This window comes from Salmo salar, chromosome 16 (genome assembly GCF_965601325.2).
Source record: "Salmo salar chromosome 16, fSalSal1, whole genome shotgun sequence".
In the NCBI taxonomy this organism is placed as follows: Eukaryota; Metazoa; Chordata; class Actinopteri; order Salmoniformes; family Salmonidae; genus Salmo; species Salmo salar.
The window spans coordinates 42,421,075-42,441,828 of record NC_138306.1 but is presented as its reverse complement, the minus strand read 5'-3'; the positions used below and the strand labels follow the sequence as shown (position 1 = coordinate 42,441,828).

Genomic DNA, 20,754 nt, shown 5'->3' with positions numbered 1-20,754 from the left:
ACATTTACATTTACATTTACGTCATCTTATCCAGAGCGACTTACAAATTGGTGCATTCACCTTATGATATCCAGTGGAACAACCACTTTACAATAACCCTTATTTTACAAGGTAAGTTGACTGAGAAAACGTTCATTTACAGCAACGACATGGAGAATGGGGAATAGTTGAATGAGCCAATTGTAAACTGGGGATGATTAGGTGACCATGATGGTACAAGGGCCAGATTGGGAATTTAGCCAGGACACCAGGGTTAACACCCATACTCTTACGATAAGTGCCATGCGATCCTTAATGAACACAGAGAGTCAGGACATCTGTTTAACATCCCACCCAAAAGACAGCACCCTACACTGGGCAATGGCTCCAATCACTGATATTATTTTTTAGACCAGAGGAAATAGTGCCTCCTACTGGCCCACTAACACAACTTCCAGCAGCATCTGGCCTCCCATCTAGCAATCAACCAGGACCAACCCTGCTTAGCTTCAGAAGTAAGCCAGGAGTGGGATGCAGGGTGGTATGCTGCTGACTGTGTGTATGGTAGTGTTCCTACGAATGTAAATCACTGTGTCCTTTGTTTTTTTTAATGTATTTCATTTTAAATGGGAGGACTCACAGCAGACAGTAAAATCATTCAGAGCCGGTCCGTCCTCCATCTCATCCCCTTTGAGAAGACTGACCAAAGCAGTATCGTCGGCATATTTGATCAGGTGACGCCCTGGGAAACGGCTCCGGCAGCTGTCTGTATACAGTATGTATAGTACTGGTGAAAGAACACTGCCCTGTGGGGTTCCAACTGAAGTAGTGCGTACCTCAGAGAGTGTGTTGCCAACTCGTACCTGCTGAGACCTATCAGTTAGGAAGTTGGTGATCCATGTGATAAGCATAGCATCAAGTCCGAAGTCTCCTTTCAGTCTGTCCGCGAGGACCAACGGATTCATTGTGTTAAATGCAGAGGAGAAATCTACGAACCTGATACGCACATGGGGTTTACTGCCTTCCAAATGCATGTACACCAGATGTAAGAGCGAGAGGATGGCATCATCTGTCCCTCTCTCTGGCCGGTATGCAAATTGGAGGGGGTCAAGAAGGTGTCTGGTGGTGTTGATTATGTATGCCTTGATGATCTTTTCAAGAGATTTAATCAAGTGAGAGGTAAGAGTGACAGGTCTGTAATCATTTGATGCAGATGGATGAGAGGTTTTTGGTACAGGTACAATAGCTTTTTTACATAGAGATGGAATTTCCAATGTATTCAGGGACCGCTGAAAGACAGAGCAGAAGACACCGCTCAGCTGAGTGGATCAGTGTTTCAAGACAAGACCAATTATGTCTATATACACAAATATACTCATTGTACATGTAATCAAACGACAGTGTGTTAGACTAGTTAGAGAGTTTCTTCGGAATGTTTAGGGGAACAAACATGTGTGACTGCTTCCTTATGTAGGCAGTGCAAAAAAAAGAAGGTAAAAGTAAACTGGAGTCATCATAGTTTTGGGAGGGTGAAAACAATTGATCATCATAACAATTTTTTTCTTGTTGCTAAACTTCCTGTGTATCTTGTCAGTCCTAAAAGTGCTTGATACGCCACTGGGGGAGCGTTGTAGATGCTTTATTCCAGTGGCGCCCTGAAGTATGAAGTCATCGAAGTACTTCCGGTGCCGGAATGTCTCTAACATTTTGGAATGCTGCTGTATTTTCCTTAAACCACATAGCTAGATAACATTTTTACAAATTAATCTGTGTGTCTTTGTGGTTCAGTGGACTCGCTGTTACTTTATTGAAGACAAACATGGATATTCCTACAGCTCCTGAGGGTTTGTATCTTTAATTTTGAGTAACTAGCAATGCCAATGTGCTAGCTAACTTAGCATGCTGTGCAATGAAGCTACGCAGCTAACTTAGCTAGTGTATCCAAAGCTAGTCAGGCACATGGTTGTCGTTACTAAGCTAGAATTCTATGCTTTTTATTAGCTTTTTGATCAACTAATTAATATATTTATACTTGGGTTAGGGAACTAGCTGGGCTGTTTTGACTGATACGCCTAGCTACAGCTAGCTATAACGTTAGTCGCGCATGCGTCGATAATGTCCCTTTTGCTTGACTACTTTTGTCCCTTACAGTTACCTTGTGCAGTACATAACTGGGGGTAATTCTGCTTTGACATTTAGTTAGCAAACGTAACAATAAGAGACCCCTATGTACAGTATGTATGGTGTATCAGAAATAATTGTGTGACTCACCATACAAATGTCCGTATTGTTTTCCTCCACAGACCAAGAGCTGAAAAATGTCATTGACAAACTGGCCCAGTTTGTGGCTCGAAATGGCCCGGAGTTTGAGAAGATGACAATGGAGAAACAGAAGGACAATTCCAAATTCTCTTTTCTGTTTGGAGGGGACTTCTTCGCCTATTACCGATGCAAGCTTGCAATGGAACAACACCAGCGTATGTAGCACATATAGCTATCCATTCAAATAGTCTTATCTTAGATTCAAATCAAACGTTATTTGCCACATGCGCTGAATACAACAAGTGTAGACTTTACCGTGAAATGCTTACTTACAAGCCTTTAACCAACAGTGCAGTTCAAGAAGAAGAAAATATTTACCAAGTAGGCTAAAATAAAAAGTAACACAATAACGAGGCTATATACAGGGGGCACCTGTACCGAGTCAGTGTGCAGGGGTACAGTCTAGTTGAGATAATCTGTACATGTAGGTTGTGGCGAAGTGACTGCATAGGTAACAAACAAAAAGTCTTTAGTCCATTTTGCAGCAGGTTTTGGCGCACAACCACCACCACGTGCAGATGTTGTCGCTTAACTTGTGACATCTGCTCACATCTTTCTAGTCATTGCAGGAAGAAGACCTGCATGTATTTTTGTCAAATTAGATATAGGGTTGTTACTATACTTGTATCACGATACTAGGAAGTAGGCTAAGGAAGGAAACACAACATGAAGCAGACTTCACTTCTTATGGAAAACAGTCCCAATCTTCGGAAAAAACAGCCTTATGTTGTCAACCAGTCACATTTGTTTATTTAGCAAGCTATAGCACCCAATATTTTACACAATGAGGTTATTTTTATTTATTTAATTTAACCTTTATTTAACTAGGCAAGTCAGTTAAGAAGAAATTCTTATTTACAATGGTGGCCTAACCCGGACAACGCTGGGTCAATTGTGCGCTGCCCTATGGGACTCCCAATCACGGCCGGATGTTATACAGCCTGGAATCTAACCAGGGTCTGTAGTGACACCTCTAGGACTGAGATCAGTGTCTAAAATCGCTGCGCCACTCGGAAGCCCAAAAAAGTTCTAAAGGATCATAGAGTAAAGTCTGCTTCACAGCGTCTGTGTTCTTTTTGCCAAGTAAAAACTTGTATCGTAGATTCGTACTATCTTGATACTAGTATTGTGACAACCATGCAGCACCCATACTTCCTGAAGCTATGGACAACACTATTTAAATGTGTGGCTGTTTGTTTGCCAGCTGTATTATGATGTGTGGCTGTTTGTTTGCCAGCTGTATTGTAATGTGTGCTTCTCTCCACATAGATCCTACTACCCACGAATGTGAGGAGTATAAGTTGGAAGGTATTTACTGGATAGAAAAGTGCAATTCTAGTACCAACCTGCACATTTTGCATCAGCAGTGATTTGAAGGCTTTGTTTTTGTATTGCGTTTAATGTGTTGATATTTTTCAATCATGGCGATTTTGAGATGGGGGGGGGGGGGATACCCTTACTGCTGGTGTTCATCTAAAAATACTTATATTTTAGTCGTTGTCTAAACATTGTATTTTTGATGTTTCAACCACAATTCAAGTTTGGACTTTGCGATGCCTATGTATGTCAGTTTTTAGAGAAAGTTCTTGTTCTTGATATTCTTGATGCTTTTTGAGAAAATGCTGATTTATTTAGTTTTTGTCTGTTGCTTGTGATTGTTTCAATGCTGCTGCAAAGTTTTTGTGACTTTATAATCCACACTCTGCTGTTTTATTTCAGTTTCAGAGGTGCTGCAAAATGCTTTGTTTTTCAATATCAACTCCTTTGAAGTATAAAGGAATTTAGTTAAATGAAGATGAAGAATGAATGAAGACATTCCTTGACATTGCATGAAGATAGTTGCATGTAAAAATTGTATTGTACTGGCTTAGCTTTTCCAGAATTTCATTCAATTCTGAATTTTATTTTTTTAGGTCACTTAGACAACTGCCTGTGCAAATGACAAAAAGCATCAGTACTACAATGTTCCTTATCATGCTTTGTCCTTTAATCGCTTAGATATTTTGACCTTGTTTTGCAGATCTTTATAATCCACCTGGTACGGAAGTCCTAGACATCCCTCCACCAATCGCCATCCTGGCCCCGCCCCCCGTCGCCCCTGCCACGCCATCTCTAGATGAGCTCATCCAGCAGAGCCAATGGAACCTGCAGCAGCAAGAACAGCAGCTGCTCACTCTCAGACAGGTACGGGTCACCTTACCCCAGGGTCGGTCAGTCTTCTAGACCATAATTAGTTGAATCAGTTGTGTTAGTGCGGGGCTGGAGAAAAAGCCTGTACACACTGGCCCTCCATGGTGCAGACTGACCAACGTTACCAGATCTTATATTCTCTGGTCCTAAAATGTATGAGACCGAGTACATGAAGATTCAAAGCAAATACATTTGACAGCTGTTGTTTTTCCTAATGTCCAAGATGAACTGGTTGTCGTTTGATTCCAGGAGCAAGTGACTGCAGCCATAGCTCTGGCCATGGAGCAGCAGACCCAGAAGCTGCTGGCGGAGACTCAGCAGGACATCTCTGAATTTGACAACCTGCTGCAGCCCATCATTGACACCTGCACTAAAGACGCCATCTCGGTAGGTTCATGACACCAGGTTAACACAACATGAGCAGGAGAAGGGTCTGGTATGTTTAGTCAGTGGTATGTTTCTCTCTGGTTCCTCCCAGGCTGGTAAGAACTGGATGTTCAACAACGCCAAGGGCCCGCTGCACTGTGAGCTAATGTGCTCACACCTCCGGAACCGCATCACAGCCGACACAGCTCACTTCGAACTCCGCCTACACCTCATCTATCTCACCAATGATGTCCTCCATCACTGGTAAAAGCATGGTGGAAATTAGGCTTTGTTTTTATCCTCAGAATGCACTTTTTTCATATATGTGAGTGGCAATCTATGTGCATTTTAAACTGATAAAAAAACATACCTGCTTGTTATCGATAATGTTAGTAATTATAATGTCATGCATTGTATTCATGGTTAATTACATGATACTTGTATTGTGTACCACCAGTCAGAGGAAGCAGCAGAGGGACCTGCTAGCAGCGCTGCAGAAGGTGGTGGTGCCCATCTACTGCACCAGCTTCTTGGCTGTAGAGGAGGACAAGCAGCAGAAGATCACACGTGTCAGTGGGCTGCCTGTTCAATGTAGACATTGCTCCATATAGATGTTACCTGTGGTTGAATGACACCCTCTATTTCCTGTATCTCTCACAGCTTCTACAACTCTGGGAAAAGAATGGCTACTTTGACGAGGTGACGATCCAGCAGTTACAGAGTCCAGCTGTGGGCCTGGGCCAGTATCAGGTGAGGACTGAGGCTAGTGGCCTAGTAAAGTGAAATACTGCAAGTTGGCTGACAGTTAAAAGCTTTGGACTTAGAAGTCAACCACATATATGCATCCTGCCCCATGCCACACAAGAAGGTCCATCAAAATAGAATACATTTACAGCGTATGGTTTTAATTGTATTTATTTTATTCACTCCAGCCAGGCCATTCACCACTAGTGTTTTCTGCAGCACTAACAATGCCATCTTCCTGCTCATCTCCTCTCTCTCCCAGGCCTCTCTGATCACAGAGTACGCTGCGGTGGTGCAGCCTATTCAGCTGGCCTTCCAGCAGCAGATCCAGACCCTGAAGACGCAGCATGAGGAGTTTGTGGCCAACCTGGCGGTTCAGCAGCAGCAGAATGCAGCAGCAGTGAGCCAGCTAGCTGCAGCAGAGCCTGACATTAAGGCAGTCACCACTCAGCCTGGTGAGAGGGTAGAGAAAGAAGAACATACTCATACACACATGCATAAACACACATTCTCATGCATGCACACACACAGTGGTGGTAAAAGTAAACATACCTTAATAGAAAATGACTCAGAAGTGAAAGTCACCCAGTAAAATACTACTTGCGTAAAAGTATTTGGTTTTAACTATACTTAAGTATCAAAAGTATAAAATATTCCTTTATATCAAGCAAACCAGACAGCACAATTCTTGTTTTTTTAATTTATGGTTAGCCAGGGGCACACTCCAACACTCAAACATCATTTACAAATAAAGCATTTGTCTTTAGTGAATCTGCCAGATCAGAGGCAGTGAGGAGGGCCATGGATGTTCTCTTGATAAGTGTGTGAATTGGACCATTTCCCTGTGCTTCTAAGCATTCAGAATGTAGTGCATCATTTTGGGTGTCAAGGAAAATGTATATAGTAAAAAGTACGTTATTTTCTTTAGGAATGTAGTAAAGTAAAAGTTGTCAAAAATAATATAAATAGTAAAGTACAGATAATCAAAACTACTTAAGTAGTACTTTAAAGTATTTTTACTGAAGTAATTTACATCACTTCTCTCTCACAAACACACACCAGGCACTTCATTATGTTGAGGGTATTGTTAGCAAAACAGTACCGTAAAGATGATGGTGAAAGCTTTGATTGACTTTTAGGCTGTCTCTCTTGTGTACACACAGACCCAAGCACTTCAGGATTTTGTTTACATGTTGATTATGGGTAGATTCTTCATCTGTAGCCATATTTACCCTTTAACCAAATATCCTTCTCACTGTCTTGTGGTGTCGAAGGCATTTCACTGAACTTGTGCATGTGACAAAACTTAAAACCACAGGAGAGGTGAAGTCGTCCATGTCTGGCCCTCCTGGTGATTATGACGGCGCCCAGTCCAGATCGGACCCCGGTGCCAACAACAGTGGCCACTCTGATAACTCCTCCTCTAAACCCTGGTTCGACCCACAACACATGTCTGGAGGCTGGAACCCCAATCAACCAGTAAGCTGCTCTCCTAATGTGTGCAGTGTGCAGTGTGTGACTTTTCCCTTATTATGTAAAACTATAAGGAATATTCTGTGTGGATATACTTACAGGTTTACTGTTGTCGTAGAGTTGAACAGAATGACTGATGTTCCTATCTATTGAATCAGTCCCATGCTAACAAACTGAGTTGATGAGTGAGTGAGTGGTGGTGAAGGTACAGTAACATGGAAGATGAGACTCCGCCTAAACACCATTTTTATTTTTGTCCCCTCTCAGCCTCCGTTTGACCCCACCCAGGCGCCCCCGCCGTGCCCTCCCTGGAACAGCCACGAGGGCATCTGGAACGAGCAGAGGGGGGACCCCAGCTGGAGCGGAGGCCCTCCAAGGGGGGAGGGGGGTCCCTGGAGTGGAGGGGGAGGACAGAATGAGCCCCCTCCCAACTGGAGCAGTCAGTACGACCAGCCCCCCTGGAGCAACCAGGGACCTGACCAGCCCCCCTGGGGCCAGAGAGAGCCCCCCTTCCCCCGCATGCAGAGGCCCCCCCACTTCAGAGGGCCCTTCACGCCCCACCAGCCAGGGCCCCCTCCCTTTAACCAGCCGCCCCCGCCTCCCCACAACTTCGGCCGGTTCCCGCCACGCTACATGCAGGATGACTTTCCACCCAGGCACCATTTTGAAAGGCCGCCCTACCCTCCACACCACTTTGACTACCCACCGGGAGACTTCCCTGGAGGTAAGAATCCAGTACAGGTCCCACCATGGGAACTCAATATTCCGTTTTTTTCTATGACTATTGTATATGAGCACCTCTCTGGTTTAGTTCCCTGACCACCATCACATAGCGATTTACATCGGTTACTGACATCAGTAACTGAAAGTACTGGCTGCAACATGTAATTTAACTGAGTATCTCCCCATGCCCCTGCGTGTTGACCAAGACATGGGCCCGCCGCACCACCACCCTAGCCAGAGGATCCCTCCTCCGGGTATGGGGGGAGGAGAGCACCCTCCCTGGGGGGGTAACCAGCACCCAGACTTTGGACCCCCATCCCACGGCTTCAACGGCCAGTCCCCCCACATGAGACAACGTCCGGCCCCGGCTCACGTCAACCAGGATGATCCCAGCCTGGTCCCCAACGTCCCCTACTTCGACCTGCCCGCCGGACTCATGGCCCCTCTAGTCAAAGTGAGTAGAAAGGGATGAAGATATCTTTTGCTTTTCAAGGATAAATTGTTTCCACAGCTCACTATGGAGATGCATATATTTCTTGACCACAGCGGTCTAAACAGTTGTGTTCTCTACCTGTCTATGTGCATTAGCTGGAAGACCATGACTACAAAGCACTGGATCCTAAAGACATCCGTCTGCCTCCCCCAATGCCCCCCAGTGAACGCCTGCTAGCTGCTGTGGAGGCCTTCTACAGCCCCCCCTCCCACGACGGACCCAGGAACAGGTAAAACGCAAACATTTTCACTTCATGTAATCAATGCAATATGTGCTCTATTGACTGCAATGTGTTTGTCAGTGAGGGCTGGGAACAGAACGGCCTGTATGAGTTCTTCAGAGCCAAGATGAGAGCCAGGAGGCGAAAGGGCCAGGAGAAACATAACAGGTGAGACTGTCTGCCTGCTGACCAGCCTTATGTCTCACACACAGACACACTTATCTGTAGTATAAGGAGACTTTGGGTGTCTATTAACATAAAATAAATGTGCCTTTTGAAATCAGCAGGTAAATACAAATGCTTTGTAAGTCTGTCTTTTTTCCCATCTGTGTCACAGGAGGCTGCTGATGGGAGGACGGCTCAAAATAATGTCTGGAGAATGGCGTGAAAAGAATGGTATCAAGCCCATCGAAAACCATGTGTTCGATGCCATACCATTTATTCCGTTCCAGCCATTATTATTGGCCCGTCCTCCCCAATTAAGGTGCCACTGGCTGCTTGTGGTAAGTGTAAAAACTGTATGAGAGGTGAGTGTGTTAACAATGTGGGTTCTCTGTCTCTCCCAGTGCACACGGTAGTCGTTCACACAGCCGTTCCCGTAGTCAGGGTCGCTCCTCGTCTGAATCCAGCTCAAGATCCTCCAAGTCCTCCCGCTCATCCTCCCGGTCTCGATCTCGCTCCTACTCCCGATCTCGCTCCAGGTACACACAGACAGGATTCTTCCTGATTTTAACATTCCTGACCTCTGAAATTCAGATTTTGTTAGATGATAGTTGATGTCTAATTGCACCACCAACATGACAGACAGTTAAGGCAACATTGATGCTTATGACTTTTTGTCTTTCACCTCCGCAGGAGCCGATCCAGGTCGTCCCGCAGTCGCTCTCGTTCAAGGTCTCACTCCAGATCTCGCTCTCCTGACAAGAGACGGCAAGAGAGGCCCGCCTCTGCCCCCGCCTCTGCCCCCGCCTCCCAGAAGTCCCGTAGCCCCTCTCCTCCGTAAGTCCCTCATCTCAGCATGCACTGTATTCTGCTTTCCACACATTCTATTCCCTCTGACATATTGCTTGCATATCTGTGTATATAATAGGGTTAGGTTTTTTGGGAAGGTAGAGACCAAATAGTAACTGCACCATTGAGATAATCGAGGCCGTCACTGTCCCATTGAAAAGTTAAAGCAGAGCATTGAAGGCTGTAGATCAGGGTTCCCCAACCCTCTACTCTGGGCCCCACCCAGACATTTCACATTTTTGTTTTAACCCTAAACTTTCACACCTGATTCAGTCAACTAATCATCAAGCCTTTGACTAATTGTTTAAGGGTTAAAACAAAAATGTGAAACGTCCGAGGGGACCCTGCTGTAGATTTTGTCTTTACTGAATGTATTGGTTGTGATCTCCAGAGCTACGTCTGGTCTGGGCACAGCCCCCTCGGTCCTGCCTCCAGACAGCAGGTTGGGAGAGGAAAACAAGGGCCATCAGCTGCTCATGAAAATGGGCTGGAGTGGTTCTGGGGGGCTTGGGGCAAAGGAGCAGGGCATCCAGGACCCCATTAAGGGGGGAGAACTCCGGGACAAGTGGGACCAGTATAAAGGAGTGGGGGTGTCTCTGGATGACCCTTATGAGAACTACCGCAGGAACAAGAGCTACAACTTTGTAGCTCGCATGAAAGCAAGGGAGGAAGGTAGGAGTGTTCTTTTTTTTAAACTGTTGCAATGAAATCCTGATGTAGAGGATAGGTATATTTTTAGGTGATATGACAAACTAAAATAAGGTTCTTTATTTCAGTGAATCGGGAACCACAGGAGCCCCCTCCCGCTGAATAATGTGCATCGTAAAACAAACCTAACCCAGAACACACCTCTTCAAGTCAGTTTTTTTGTACAGAATAATGTTCTTATAGTATGTTTCAATCTATTTCAAAAATCCTCACATACCAGAAGGTTTTGAATGTTGCTTTTTTGTGATACTCATTCATGTATTTTCTTCTCATGTTCCAGTTTTTGATGACTTGGAAATGGATATAAATAGTATTGTTCTTTTGTAAGAAAAAGTGTGTGGAATTCACCCACTGATGCAATGTATTGTCAACTGTAAATGTGAATGAAAATTACCCTCTAACCACATGCTGTAAAGATTTTTGTTTTAATTTGTTTGAATAAATGCGCTCAGTTTGTCTCCGCTTGAACCTAAATGTACACCGTAAATAACATAAGATAAAAAAATTGTCCCTTCAGAATCAAGCATCAAAGATGGTCCATTTAATATCAAGGTAAACATTTTTTTTTTACATGATTCCAGTTCTTAAACTTTTTATTGAACAGCATTACAAATGTTTACATGTCCTCATTGATCTCAATATAAAAATGGTACATTCTATTGAACATGACACAGTAAATTATCTTGTCATAAGGATGTCCTGATCTGTAGGTCAGTCTCACATGCCCCAACTAATAAAACATTTTTTATTACAAAACTGATCTGGTATAAAATGTTTTAATAGTACCATGTAAAGTGTCCATACATTTCCAGTGCTGAGTGCAGTCCAGGCACCTCCTGGTTGTCAGATATAGTGATACTCTCTCATTTCCTGAAGAACCTCCTCCAAGGCCTCTTCCATGGTCAGCTGGGGAGACTTGTGACAGCGAATGAACTATAACAAAGATTGCACAGGTTGGTTGAATCCCACTACAATTAAGGAAAAGATTAACAAAATCTGAAAATGCTAATCTTTGTCTTGGATTATGGCTACAACTGGACAGTGTAAGAAGTGTGAAAACAATTAGGGTCCACAGTTACGCTTGTTTACGCTGAGGTTGGAACGCAATCATGGTTACATTAAGACACCGTGGAGCCAGCGCGAGATATGGGTCGGAAAACATCTCGATTCAGGGATGGGATATGCCACTGTACTTCAAATTTGACTTTTATCCACACTGCTACATTGAAGATTTAAATACTGCTAGTTACCAGTAGCCACAGCAGCTATTATGGAATGGCACATCGTGTTCAACAACGGAGCTAATTGGCTAACCCTGCCATTCCAAAATTGCTGCCTTTGTTACGGCTAGCTAGCATGAGTATGAAAAGGGAAGTTTCAGAGGAAGAAAAATAGCTTTTCAATCTTCTCGATGTAACATTTGGAGTACAGAGGCATATCACATCCCTGCATTGCAGTATGTTTTCTGACCCATATCTTGCCACGGTGTACTAATGAAGGGTTTCCCGAACTTGATCCTGGGGCCCCCCCTGGGTGCACGTTTTGGTTTTTGCACTAGCACCACACAGCTGATTCAAATAACCAACTCATCAAGCTTTGATTATTTGAATCAGCTGTGTAGGTCTAGGGCAAAAAACAAAACGTGCAACGAGGGGGGGCCCCAGGACCATGTTTGGGAAACCCTGTCTTAATGTAACCATGACTGCGTGCCAACCTCAGTGCAGCTCAGTGTAAACAAGCGTAAAGGTAGGGTCGCTATCTTCTGGCCAAAGCAAATAGTTAAAAGGTTGAGAGCCCCTCATAAGAGGATAGGTGTCAAGGGGGGTGTTCGACTATCAATTATACCTTCAGTACTCTGTAAATGTGTAGGAATGAATTTAGGGTTGGGCATTAGAGTAGCCTACCTCCTTGGTGTCCTCCAGAGTGGTGTAGGTGTAGTCTGCAGGGCCCAGGGACTGCAGTAAGGAGGAGTGGAGGTGGCGGCTGGTCTGGACAAAGTGTTTGGTGAGGGCCAGCTGCTGCCTCAGCATGTCATTAAGGGCAAACACAGCAGGGCTGTACGCACTGAGGGCTTGGGAGGAGGTAGACACAATATAGGTGTGGTCAGTAGGTTGAAGACCTGAGCCTTTCCTATTTAGATAAGAGATTAGGCTTCAGGCATTGTGTTATTAACGATGGTGACAATGAGGTGGGTGAAACAATGCGTCGACTGGCATGAGTCACAGTGTAGCGATTTGAGGCATTTTATTAAAATATGTTTTAACTTATTTTTTAAATGAGTGAGAATTTGTCACTGAACTGTGACTGTAAGGACATACCCTCCACAGCCTCTGCACTAATGGTGTGACTTGCAACAGGGGTTGGATCCACGTAGGCCATCCCCACCGCTGGCCCCAGGGCAGCCATACCTACACAGACTGACAGACAGGTAGCCATTACTACATTACACTGACTAAAGTGGCAATATTTTTTTTGCTGTTACAAATATTACTGCAGTTAGTTAGTGGACAAACCGGAGGACCAGGTGTAGGCCAGTCCGTCTGCTTGGGTCTGCACCGCAGCCTCTCTGACGCTCCTTCTGCTGGGCGAGCGTCTTTTCCACACACTAGACGGCGTGATAGTGTCAGCCACAGAGTGGGAGCGAGATGATGATCGGGAATAGGAACCCTTGTTGCTTCTGCCACTGAATGAATCAGCGGTTCTACTGTAGTCTGTGTTGATGTGACTGTCCCCCTCCGAGACACTGGAGTACTTGTCTTGCCGGGATGTGTCCGAGACTATGTAGTTCCTGACCTCCGACACGTCCTTGTCCCTGTCTCCCAGGTGCTCAGAGATCTCACTCACCCTACTCCTGTCTGTCTCAGTCCTGATCTCACTCTCAAAGTCACTCTCATAGTCCTCCCTGGGCTCCTCTGATGGGATCTGCTCCTCACCAGAAACTTCCTCGATAAATGATCTAGGAGCAGGGTCCTTGTGCTTGACCGCTTTGGTTTCTTTCTGGAAAACAAAACCTCATCAGAAATGAAAAACATTTTCCAGAAAGAATGGTACCGCTGGCTGCCATTATTACCAACCTTTTTAATTTTTTTGTTCTCAGACATTCCAAGCGTGATGACCGGTGCCAGGTCGTCCAGTGACATAATGTTAAGCTTGAATTCTGCAGAGAAAACATGACTTAATGAATCAACTGTATTTAGTAAATTATATTAAAGCGCTCTGCACCACTGTTTAGCCTTCACACTCAAAACAATATAGAAAAACACTACTCATTTCTATATTGCTTTTCACTACAACTCAGACTACAGATTTAACGCATGACATCTTACCATCAGAGACCCCACTTTTCTCACTCATGGCATCGTCAGAGGGCAGGTCCTCAGGGTAGATCTCCACCAGGGAGCCCAAGGCCTCAGGGAAGAGCTCCTCCAGGGAGCGCACCTCGCTGAGGGCTGACACTGAGGACTGGGAGCACTTGAAGTGTCTGGCCCGGGGGGAGCCCTGTCTGCCTAGGGAGGGAGTGTTGGGGGGAGAGGGCGATGGAGAGAGGACCACTGAGGCACTGCGGATGGAGAGAGAAGGGCTGTGCTGTGCCAGGGCTCGGCTGGAGAAGCGATCGGGGGACCCGAGTCGTTGAGGAAAGGGTGGGGAGCGGGACAGTGCCCTGACTGAGGATGGCCAGTCTACCAGTGGAGGTGAGGGTGAAACCTTTTGGCTTCTTTTGACGAAGGACTGTGGAATACAAGCAAAAGGAGAGATGGTGGTTTGTTTGCACTTGCTGGTACTAAATTGCTATTAATACATAATACCACTCTTAGTAAGGCAGTGAGGTACCTTTCTAGTTGTCTGTGAGGACACTCTTGCTTCTTTGTGCAGGCTATTCTCTGATGACTCAAAAGAGCCTCCCAGGAGCTTCCTCATATCCTCCTCATCACTGTCCAGAGTCACACCTCGACTGGCCACCCTGACTAGAGGAGTAGGGGCTTTGAAACCACCCAATGGCATGAGATCCAGATCCGGGCCTTTCTCCTTGGGAACTACAGCAGGTGTAGATGATGCATTCGCTGTCTTCTTCAGGAAGCGTTTTCCCTTCATGCTGAGGTCACTGCTGGACTGGTCAGACAGGGTCCGGGGCGTCTCCCTCTCCTGGGGGGCTGGTGGTGTACTCCTATTAGACAGTGCTGGTTCATCCCTGGCTTGTTGCCGGTTTCGGATGCGGTTCTCTATGAGGGCCAGTCGGCTCAGGGCCACGCTCTGTGAGCTCCTCTGGGATGTGGTCACATATTTGGGCTCGACCGGCTGTGTCTCGGTCCTACTCAGGGCTGGAGGTTGGCTGGTAGCAGGTGGAGGGGCTTTCTTGAGGAACCTGCTCCCCCAACCAGCCCCAAAGCTCTCTGGTGGTGGGTTGTCCTCTAAGGATAACGATAGGTCGCTCAGGTCCTGGAATGGGGTTTGTCTGGCTTGTGAGGTGTTTCTCCTATTGGCAATTGTGTCCACATATCCCTGGGGAGAAAATTGCAATAGAAATGCAAAATATTCTGTGAATACTTTGCACTCACCATTCTTGCAGTTCGGGGTAGCTTAGCTAATGAACAACCATTGGGTGTACGGTATAAAATAAATTAACTTTAACTTACTGGATCTCCATGGGTTTTAACTGTTCCTTTGGCCACATGACGCTCTGGGTTATCCTTTGAGTCGGCAGTGTTTTTGGTAATTCTCCTCTCTGAGAGCTGTGCCTGTGCTCTTTCCAGAGCTGTACTCCTGCCACGATTCCACATTCTATCTATTAGCTTGTTAGAAACACATTCAAATGAATAATGTTAGATTAGCTGTTCAACAATTAGATATTTGCGTTGTCATTTTTGATCATATGAAATAGAAAAATAAATGCAGGAATTTAAAAAAATTAACAACAAAGCAAAGCTATGTTCATCGTAAGTAGTTCTAAGCAGTTTAAAAAAATACAGTGACCTACATTTACACTGGGCTGCTTGCAAGAATATATCTGCTTTGCAGTCGTGTACAAAACCAGCAGACGAGTGCATACGACATATGCACTTGATTAGATGTGTCCGTTCTGAGATGAACATTGTAGCAACAACATGATTTGGCCTTGGATCGATCAACCACGATCGCTACAATGTATCCAACGTTTCACTGTAAACAGCGTCCCTCGTATCCATGGGACGAATCGCAGTTTACTCACATGACATCATTTAAACGCGTCATTCTACGGAAAGCTAAAAGGCACAAGCTTTCAGAGGTATGTCACGCAATGTCCATGTTTTATTGTTATTGCATTAAACGAGGCATTTTGGTAAGCCTAGTGGATGTGTGTGTCAACATTGGAGGGACGTTTATTTTGTTATGTAACTGTGTGGAAATGTGCATTTCCACTCGGTGTTGAAGAGGTTGCCTCTAACCTCTGGATCAGAGTCAGATCGTTTTTATCCTCCATGCCGTTAAATCTAGGGTTTGGGATTGGGCAATCTGACCCTAGACCTCGAGCCGATGTGTAGACAAAGATGATGGATATACTGATAAGATGCTTCTCTCCCCCCTAACAATGGCAATTGTTGTCCACGAAGCGGCATGGCGGGCTGTCTTGCTCCCGCCTATCCTTGGATCGGTGGATACGTCTAATTGTTTTAATACTCTTGAATATTTGATGAGGGTTGTTGACGTCAACCGCCTGTATTGGATGGAAAGATGCTATGCTACTAGCCTCATACAATGAATATGCATAGCCATCTCGAGACAACGCGAGTTGCCGGAATGTCACGTGTCCTACTTATCTCACTAAACTCATGACAACCTAAACATTACAAAACTTCTATTCCATCAAAAAAACCTCACGTAGCAAATAAATAATTAGTTTTTTGTTGACCAAATTCGATACTCGCTCATTGACCTCTATACAAAAACTCCTTGCTTGGTGGTCGAAAAAACGTGACCTGCTGGAGGGAGACAGATTTTCCGTCGAGTTGGGCCTCTCTCTTTGCCTCTTCCTCTCTGTGTGTAATCCTAGCACTTCCGAAAAATAACTCGTGGTCTCATTTCATTGGACAGGATCTCATCCAATGAGCCACGGCCATCTGTGAAGGAATACGGAGTTAGAAATGATCATATAACCTGTTTCCTTATTCTTTGAGCGTTTATTACTGAGTTTCAAGGAGCTAAACGACACAGTTTACCTGGACAGCGGGACGGTAGAAGCATGAGGGTCGCAGTGGCAATATTTTCAGTTTTTGCATCGGTAGCTGTCACCATCGACGCTACTGTATACTTCAAGGAACAATTTCAGGATGGAGGTAAATGTGACTTTTGTCTTACTGATCATTGCTAAAATGTTTATATGGAATAGATTATGTTTTGGGGTGATCTAATCAAGTGCCCATACCGTACCCTATAACGTGGTGTTTTGCTATTTAATTAAATATTAAATGTTCTTTCTGCATGTAGTAGTCAATCACTTTGGTATCTAGGCTATTGCTTGGAAAATGCTCCATTATGTAGTTTTTGGTAAAATAAAAGTTTTCTGTAATGTGGAACATGAGATCTACACCTTGTGCGTCAAGGAAGTTTTTGAGTTTTATTTTTTGTTGTTGTTGCATACAATCTCATTATGGTCAGACATTTTACACTGTGTGTAGAAGACGCACCATTTGTGTATGTATCAAGAGAACTTTTGACATGGTATCAAGGTGAAATCCATTATTGTCATTTTGTTACATCAAAGTATTATATGACTCAGCAGTGCACTGTATTTGATTCTTTCGCTTTTGATTTGTTCTTTAATTTCCTACCATCCTTACTCATCCATGTAACTTCCTCTAGATCCTGACTGATAAGAATGTAAATGTTGGTTTCAGATGCATGGAAGAGCCGGTGGCTTGTATCGAAGCACAAGACTGACTATGGAGAGTGGAAACTGACTGCTGGGAAGTTTTATGGCGATGCTGAGGCCGATAAAGGTGAGCTGAAATGGGATATTCAGTAGTTTGATCACAACAAGATGTTTCAATATGGAGTTATGCCCAATTCCTTCACTAAGTCTGAGTTTGCATATGCCAAATGGTTGCAAATGGCTCCTTTAGATTGTGGATTGTTGTCAATGCAAATGTAAAGCGTATTCTCGCCAACACTAATCAAAATGTAATCCACATGACATACAGTACTGTAAACTCACTATACATCACTCGCCTCCTATACCTTATACGTACTGATATTAATGTATTATCTTCTTACCTGTTCCACAGGTCTCCAGACCAGCCAGGATGCCCGTTTCTATGCTATGTCCAGCCGCTTTGAACCCTTCAGCAACGAGGGCAAGCCCCTGGTGGTCCAGTTCACTGTCAAACACGAGCAGAAGATCGACTGTGGTGGCGGATATGTCAAAATCTTCCCAGCAAACCTAGACCAGGCAGCAATGCACGGGGACTCGCAGTATTACATCATGTTTGGTGAGTGGGTGCAGAGCCCCACCAGTTTTTCTGACTGAGAAATGATTTTTGGTCAGAGATTAATCCCTCTGTGTATATTTGTTAATTCCATTCTTTTAGTTTTAGGTTTGTGTGAATTGTTAGATATTACGGCACTGTTGGAGCTAGGAACACAAACAAGCATTTCGCAACACCCGCAATAACATCTGCTAAATATGTGTATGCAATCAATAAAATGTGATTTTTGTCACCCTCGGTCATTTTCAGAAATGCGTGGATTTTAAGGTAGATTCTGTGTTTTATTGACGTGACAATATATTAAATGCTCTCTACCCATCCATCCCACAGGGCCAGACATCTGTGGCTACAGCACCAAGAAGGTTCACGTCATCTTTAACTACAAAGGCAAGAACCACCTCATCAAGAAAGAAATCAAATGCAAGGTAAGACATATTAAATCCCTCAGCATTTCATTCTGTTACTGCATATTGCCCGTCAGGCCTTTCTTTGCCTCTAACCTGACCCCTGCTGTTCTCCACTTTGTCCCTTCAGGATGACGAGCTGACACACCTGTACACTCTGATCCTGAACCCGGACCAGACATACGAGGTGAAGATCAACAATGAGAAGGTGGAGTCAGGCACTTTGGAGGACGACTGGGACATTCTGCCCGCAAAGACCATCAAGGACCCCGAGGCCAAGAAGCCAGAGGACTGGGACGACAGGCCCAAGATTGACGATCCTACAGACACCAAGCCAGAGGTGAGCCTCTTTGCATTGGTGTCCAGTCAGCGCTGTTTCCCTATTCGGCCCAATGCATCTAGTCAGGAAACAGTTCCATCAATCCACTGTAAAATGGACAGATCCCAAAGTTTTTCCCCAACCTAGTTACTCTTACATAATGGTAAAACAATTTAAGAATTTGATGGCTATCACATTTCATTCTGCCATATTATGGGGCCATTGTGCTTAGAAAATGTTCTATGATCTTTCTTCCTGATATTAACAGTAATTTGACTATTTAAGGCCAAAGAGCATGAGCTTTCTGTGCTCCTGGTTTAGTTACACCAATTCAGGAGTTCTCTCTCTTTTGTCCAAAGCACTTTAAGTTCTGTCACTGGCCAACTAATGTTGAACTTTCTCACTAGGGCTGGGAGAAGCCTGAGAACATCCCTGACCCTGATGCCAAGAAGCCTGATGACTGGGACGTGGACATGGATGGAGAGTGGGAGCCTCCTGTGATCCCCAACCCGGAGTATCAGGTACACACTGAGTTTCAACCAGTGGCTAACAACACTTAAATAACTTCAATTATTAAGCTGTTATAAATGCTTAGAAATTATGTAAATGCTGATTAAGCTTATTATGTTAATATACTCTAGAATCCTCATGCATTCATAGCATATACAATACTCACAAATAGTTTATTAATACAAGTTATTATAGAGTGTTATCCTTCCATGAGCTGCATTATACAGCTAGTTGGTCACCACTGGTAGTCTAATATCTGGCCTTGTCTTTTCAGGGAGAGTGGAAGCCAAAGCAGATTGACAACCCCGACTACAAAGGTACCTGGGTGCATCCTGAGATTGATAACCCTGAGTACACAGCCGACACCTCCATCTACAAGTTTGACAACATTGGAGTGCTGGGTCTGGACCTGTGGCAGGTATGTTAGACAATGAATGAGAAATGTGTAGCTGAAGGGTAATTATGGGCTTGATGTTACATTTGTTTGTCTGTCTTTCTATAGGTGAAGTCTGGCACCATCTTTGACAACTTCCTGATTGGTGATGATGTAAAGGAGGCGGAGGAGTTTGGAAATGAAACCTGGGGAACTACAAAGGTAGGATTTTGTTATTTGCATGATACGTTTCTATTTTGGCATAAGTTAGTATGAGTTCAATTTGCTATTCCTTTTCAAATGTTAGACCAAAATACAACTGCCCACAGTGCTGTCTTAATGACCCATTTTCCTTATTTCTAAAATAGGAACCAGAAAAGAAAATGAAAGATGCACAGGAGGAGGAGGAGAGGAAAGCGAGAGAAGAGGAGGAGAAGAGCAAGAAGGACACTGCTGACGATGAGGGGGATGAAGATGAAGAGGAGGATGAGTCAAAGGAAGAGGAAGAGGACAGCCCAACGGAAGAAGGCGAAGAGGAAATTCCCATGAAGGACAAGGATGAGTTGTAAATTAAACTGAACAGAAGATGTTTCTGTCCCGCCCTATCTCCTCTCCAATGGACTGACTGCTGTGCATCATCACATTGCGTAATACCCTATGGACTTGCCCTTCCTGTGGCAACCTATTTTTCAGGTGTAGGGGTGGGAAAGGGGCAGGCAATGTTTGCCTTTTCTAGAGGTTCCATTTTTTATTTTTAATAGGTGTTTAGGGTTGAAGAACTGGGTTTAAGTTTTATGTTTCTGTGAGAATGATTCATTTAGGATAATTTCCCCCTTTGTTCAGAATGTGGTCTGTCCTGTCCATGTGTCCTACAGTTGCTCTAGGTGGTGCTGCCACTGGCTTCCTTGCTTTTATCATCAGCTACCATCAGTTCATCCCTTCAGTGTCAAAGCAAAGGATTATTCCCCCCATTCTTGTCATCAATCTTATCTGATGCTGTCTATTTTGGGAAACAAATTGGGTACATATCAGTTGTAGTTTGTTTTGATTTATTGTTTTATACAGTTGTATGCAGAACTGTACTATAAATTATTATAATTAACATCCTTTTAATTTATTCCCTCGTTACAATCATCCTCTGTTTGTCCACCATTCATAACTCTCCCATGATCTATTTTGTACATGTTGCTGTCTCAGACGTTGCTGTCTCAGACGTTGCTTTAGTTGTATGGCAGCCGCAGACATGACTATCAGACTAAAGGATCTAAACTGTGACTCACAATCTTAAACATGTCACTGTCCTCACAGAGTACTGTTTCAGTGAATAAATCAAGCTTTTTCTTTCAATAAAAGTATTTTCAGGAGACTTACATTCCAGAAAAGTTAGATTCTAACTGATTTTGAGATATGGATGGGTTTGATGTAACAGTTCTAGTTTGGTGTTGTTGACACAATGAGT

The 20,754-nt window shown here is 44.2% G+C and overlaps 3 protein-coding genes across 6 annotated transcripts; 2 read left to right on the top strand and 1 right to left on the bottom strand.

The window, feature by feature from the left end:
• Nucleotides 1–1,614: 1,614 nt before the first annotated feature.
• LOC106573815 (calcium homeostasis endoplasmic reticulum protein) lies at nt 1,615–10,685 on the top strand. 4 transcript variants are annotated; one of them, XM_082962718.1, is made up of 19 exons: nt 1,615–1,823; nt 2,283–2,456; nt 3,571–3,609; nt 4,322–4,485; nt 4,741–4,878; nt 4,970–5,121; nt 5,315–5,426; nt 5,518–5,607; nt 5,864–6,056; nt 6,920–7,080; nt 7,342–7,798; nt 8,004–8,251; nt 8,386–8,519; nt 8,592–8,678; nt 8,848–8,994; nt 9,077–9,211; nt 9,366–9,509; nt 9,913–10,193; nt 10,298–10,685. In XM_082962718.1, the coding sequence occupies exons 1-19, from the start codon at nt 1,799–1,801 to the stop codon at nt 10,333–10,335; spliced, it is 2,919 nt and encodes a 972-aa protein (XP_082818844.1). In that variant the 5' UTR covers nt 1,615–1,798; the 3' UTR covers nt 10,336–10,685. The 4 variants fall into 4 exon arrangements, with proteins under 4 accessions (XP_082818844.1, XP_082818845.1, XP_014004646.3 ...); XM_082962719.1 differs by lacking the exon at nt 3,571–3,609; XM_014149171.3 differs by lacking the exon at nt 8,848–8,994.
• Nucleotides 10,686–10,748: 63 nt separating this feature from the next.
• Nucleotides 10,749–16,234, bottom strand: c16h19orf44 (chromosome 16 C19orf44 homolog). The gene is made up of 9 exons (XM_014149172.3): nt 15,205–16,234; nt 14,864–15,019; nt 14,061–14,729; nt 13,556–13,958; nt 13,304–13,386; nt 12,743–13,226; nt 12,548–12,646; nt 12,134–12,300; nt 10,749–11,162 (listed from the first exon to the last, which is right to left on the bottom strand). The coding sequence occupies exons 2-9, from the start codon at nt 15,005–15,007 to the stop codon at nt 11,073–11,075; spliced, it is 2,139 nt and encodes a 712-aa protein (XP_014004647.1). The 5' UTR covers nt 15,008–15,019; nt 15,205–16,234; the 3' UTR covers nt 10,749–11,072.
• Nucleotides 16,235–16,280: 46 nt separating this feature from the next.
• LOC106573818 (calreticulin) lies at nt 16,281–20,665 on the top strand. The gene is made up of 9 exons (XM_014149176.3): nt 16,281–16,540; nt 17,102–17,203; nt 17,489–17,692; nt 18,020–18,114; nt 18,224–18,433; nt 18,820–18,933; nt 19,197–19,340; nt 19,425–19,517; nt 19,664–20,665. Exons 1-9 carry the CDS (start codon nt 16,447–16,449, stop codon nt 19,862–19,864), a joined length of 1,257 nt encoding a protein of 418 aa, XP_014004651.1. The 5' UTR covers nt 16,281–16,446; the 3' UTR covers nt 19,865–20,665.
• The last annotated feature ends 89 nt before the right edge of the window (nt 20,666–20,754 follow it).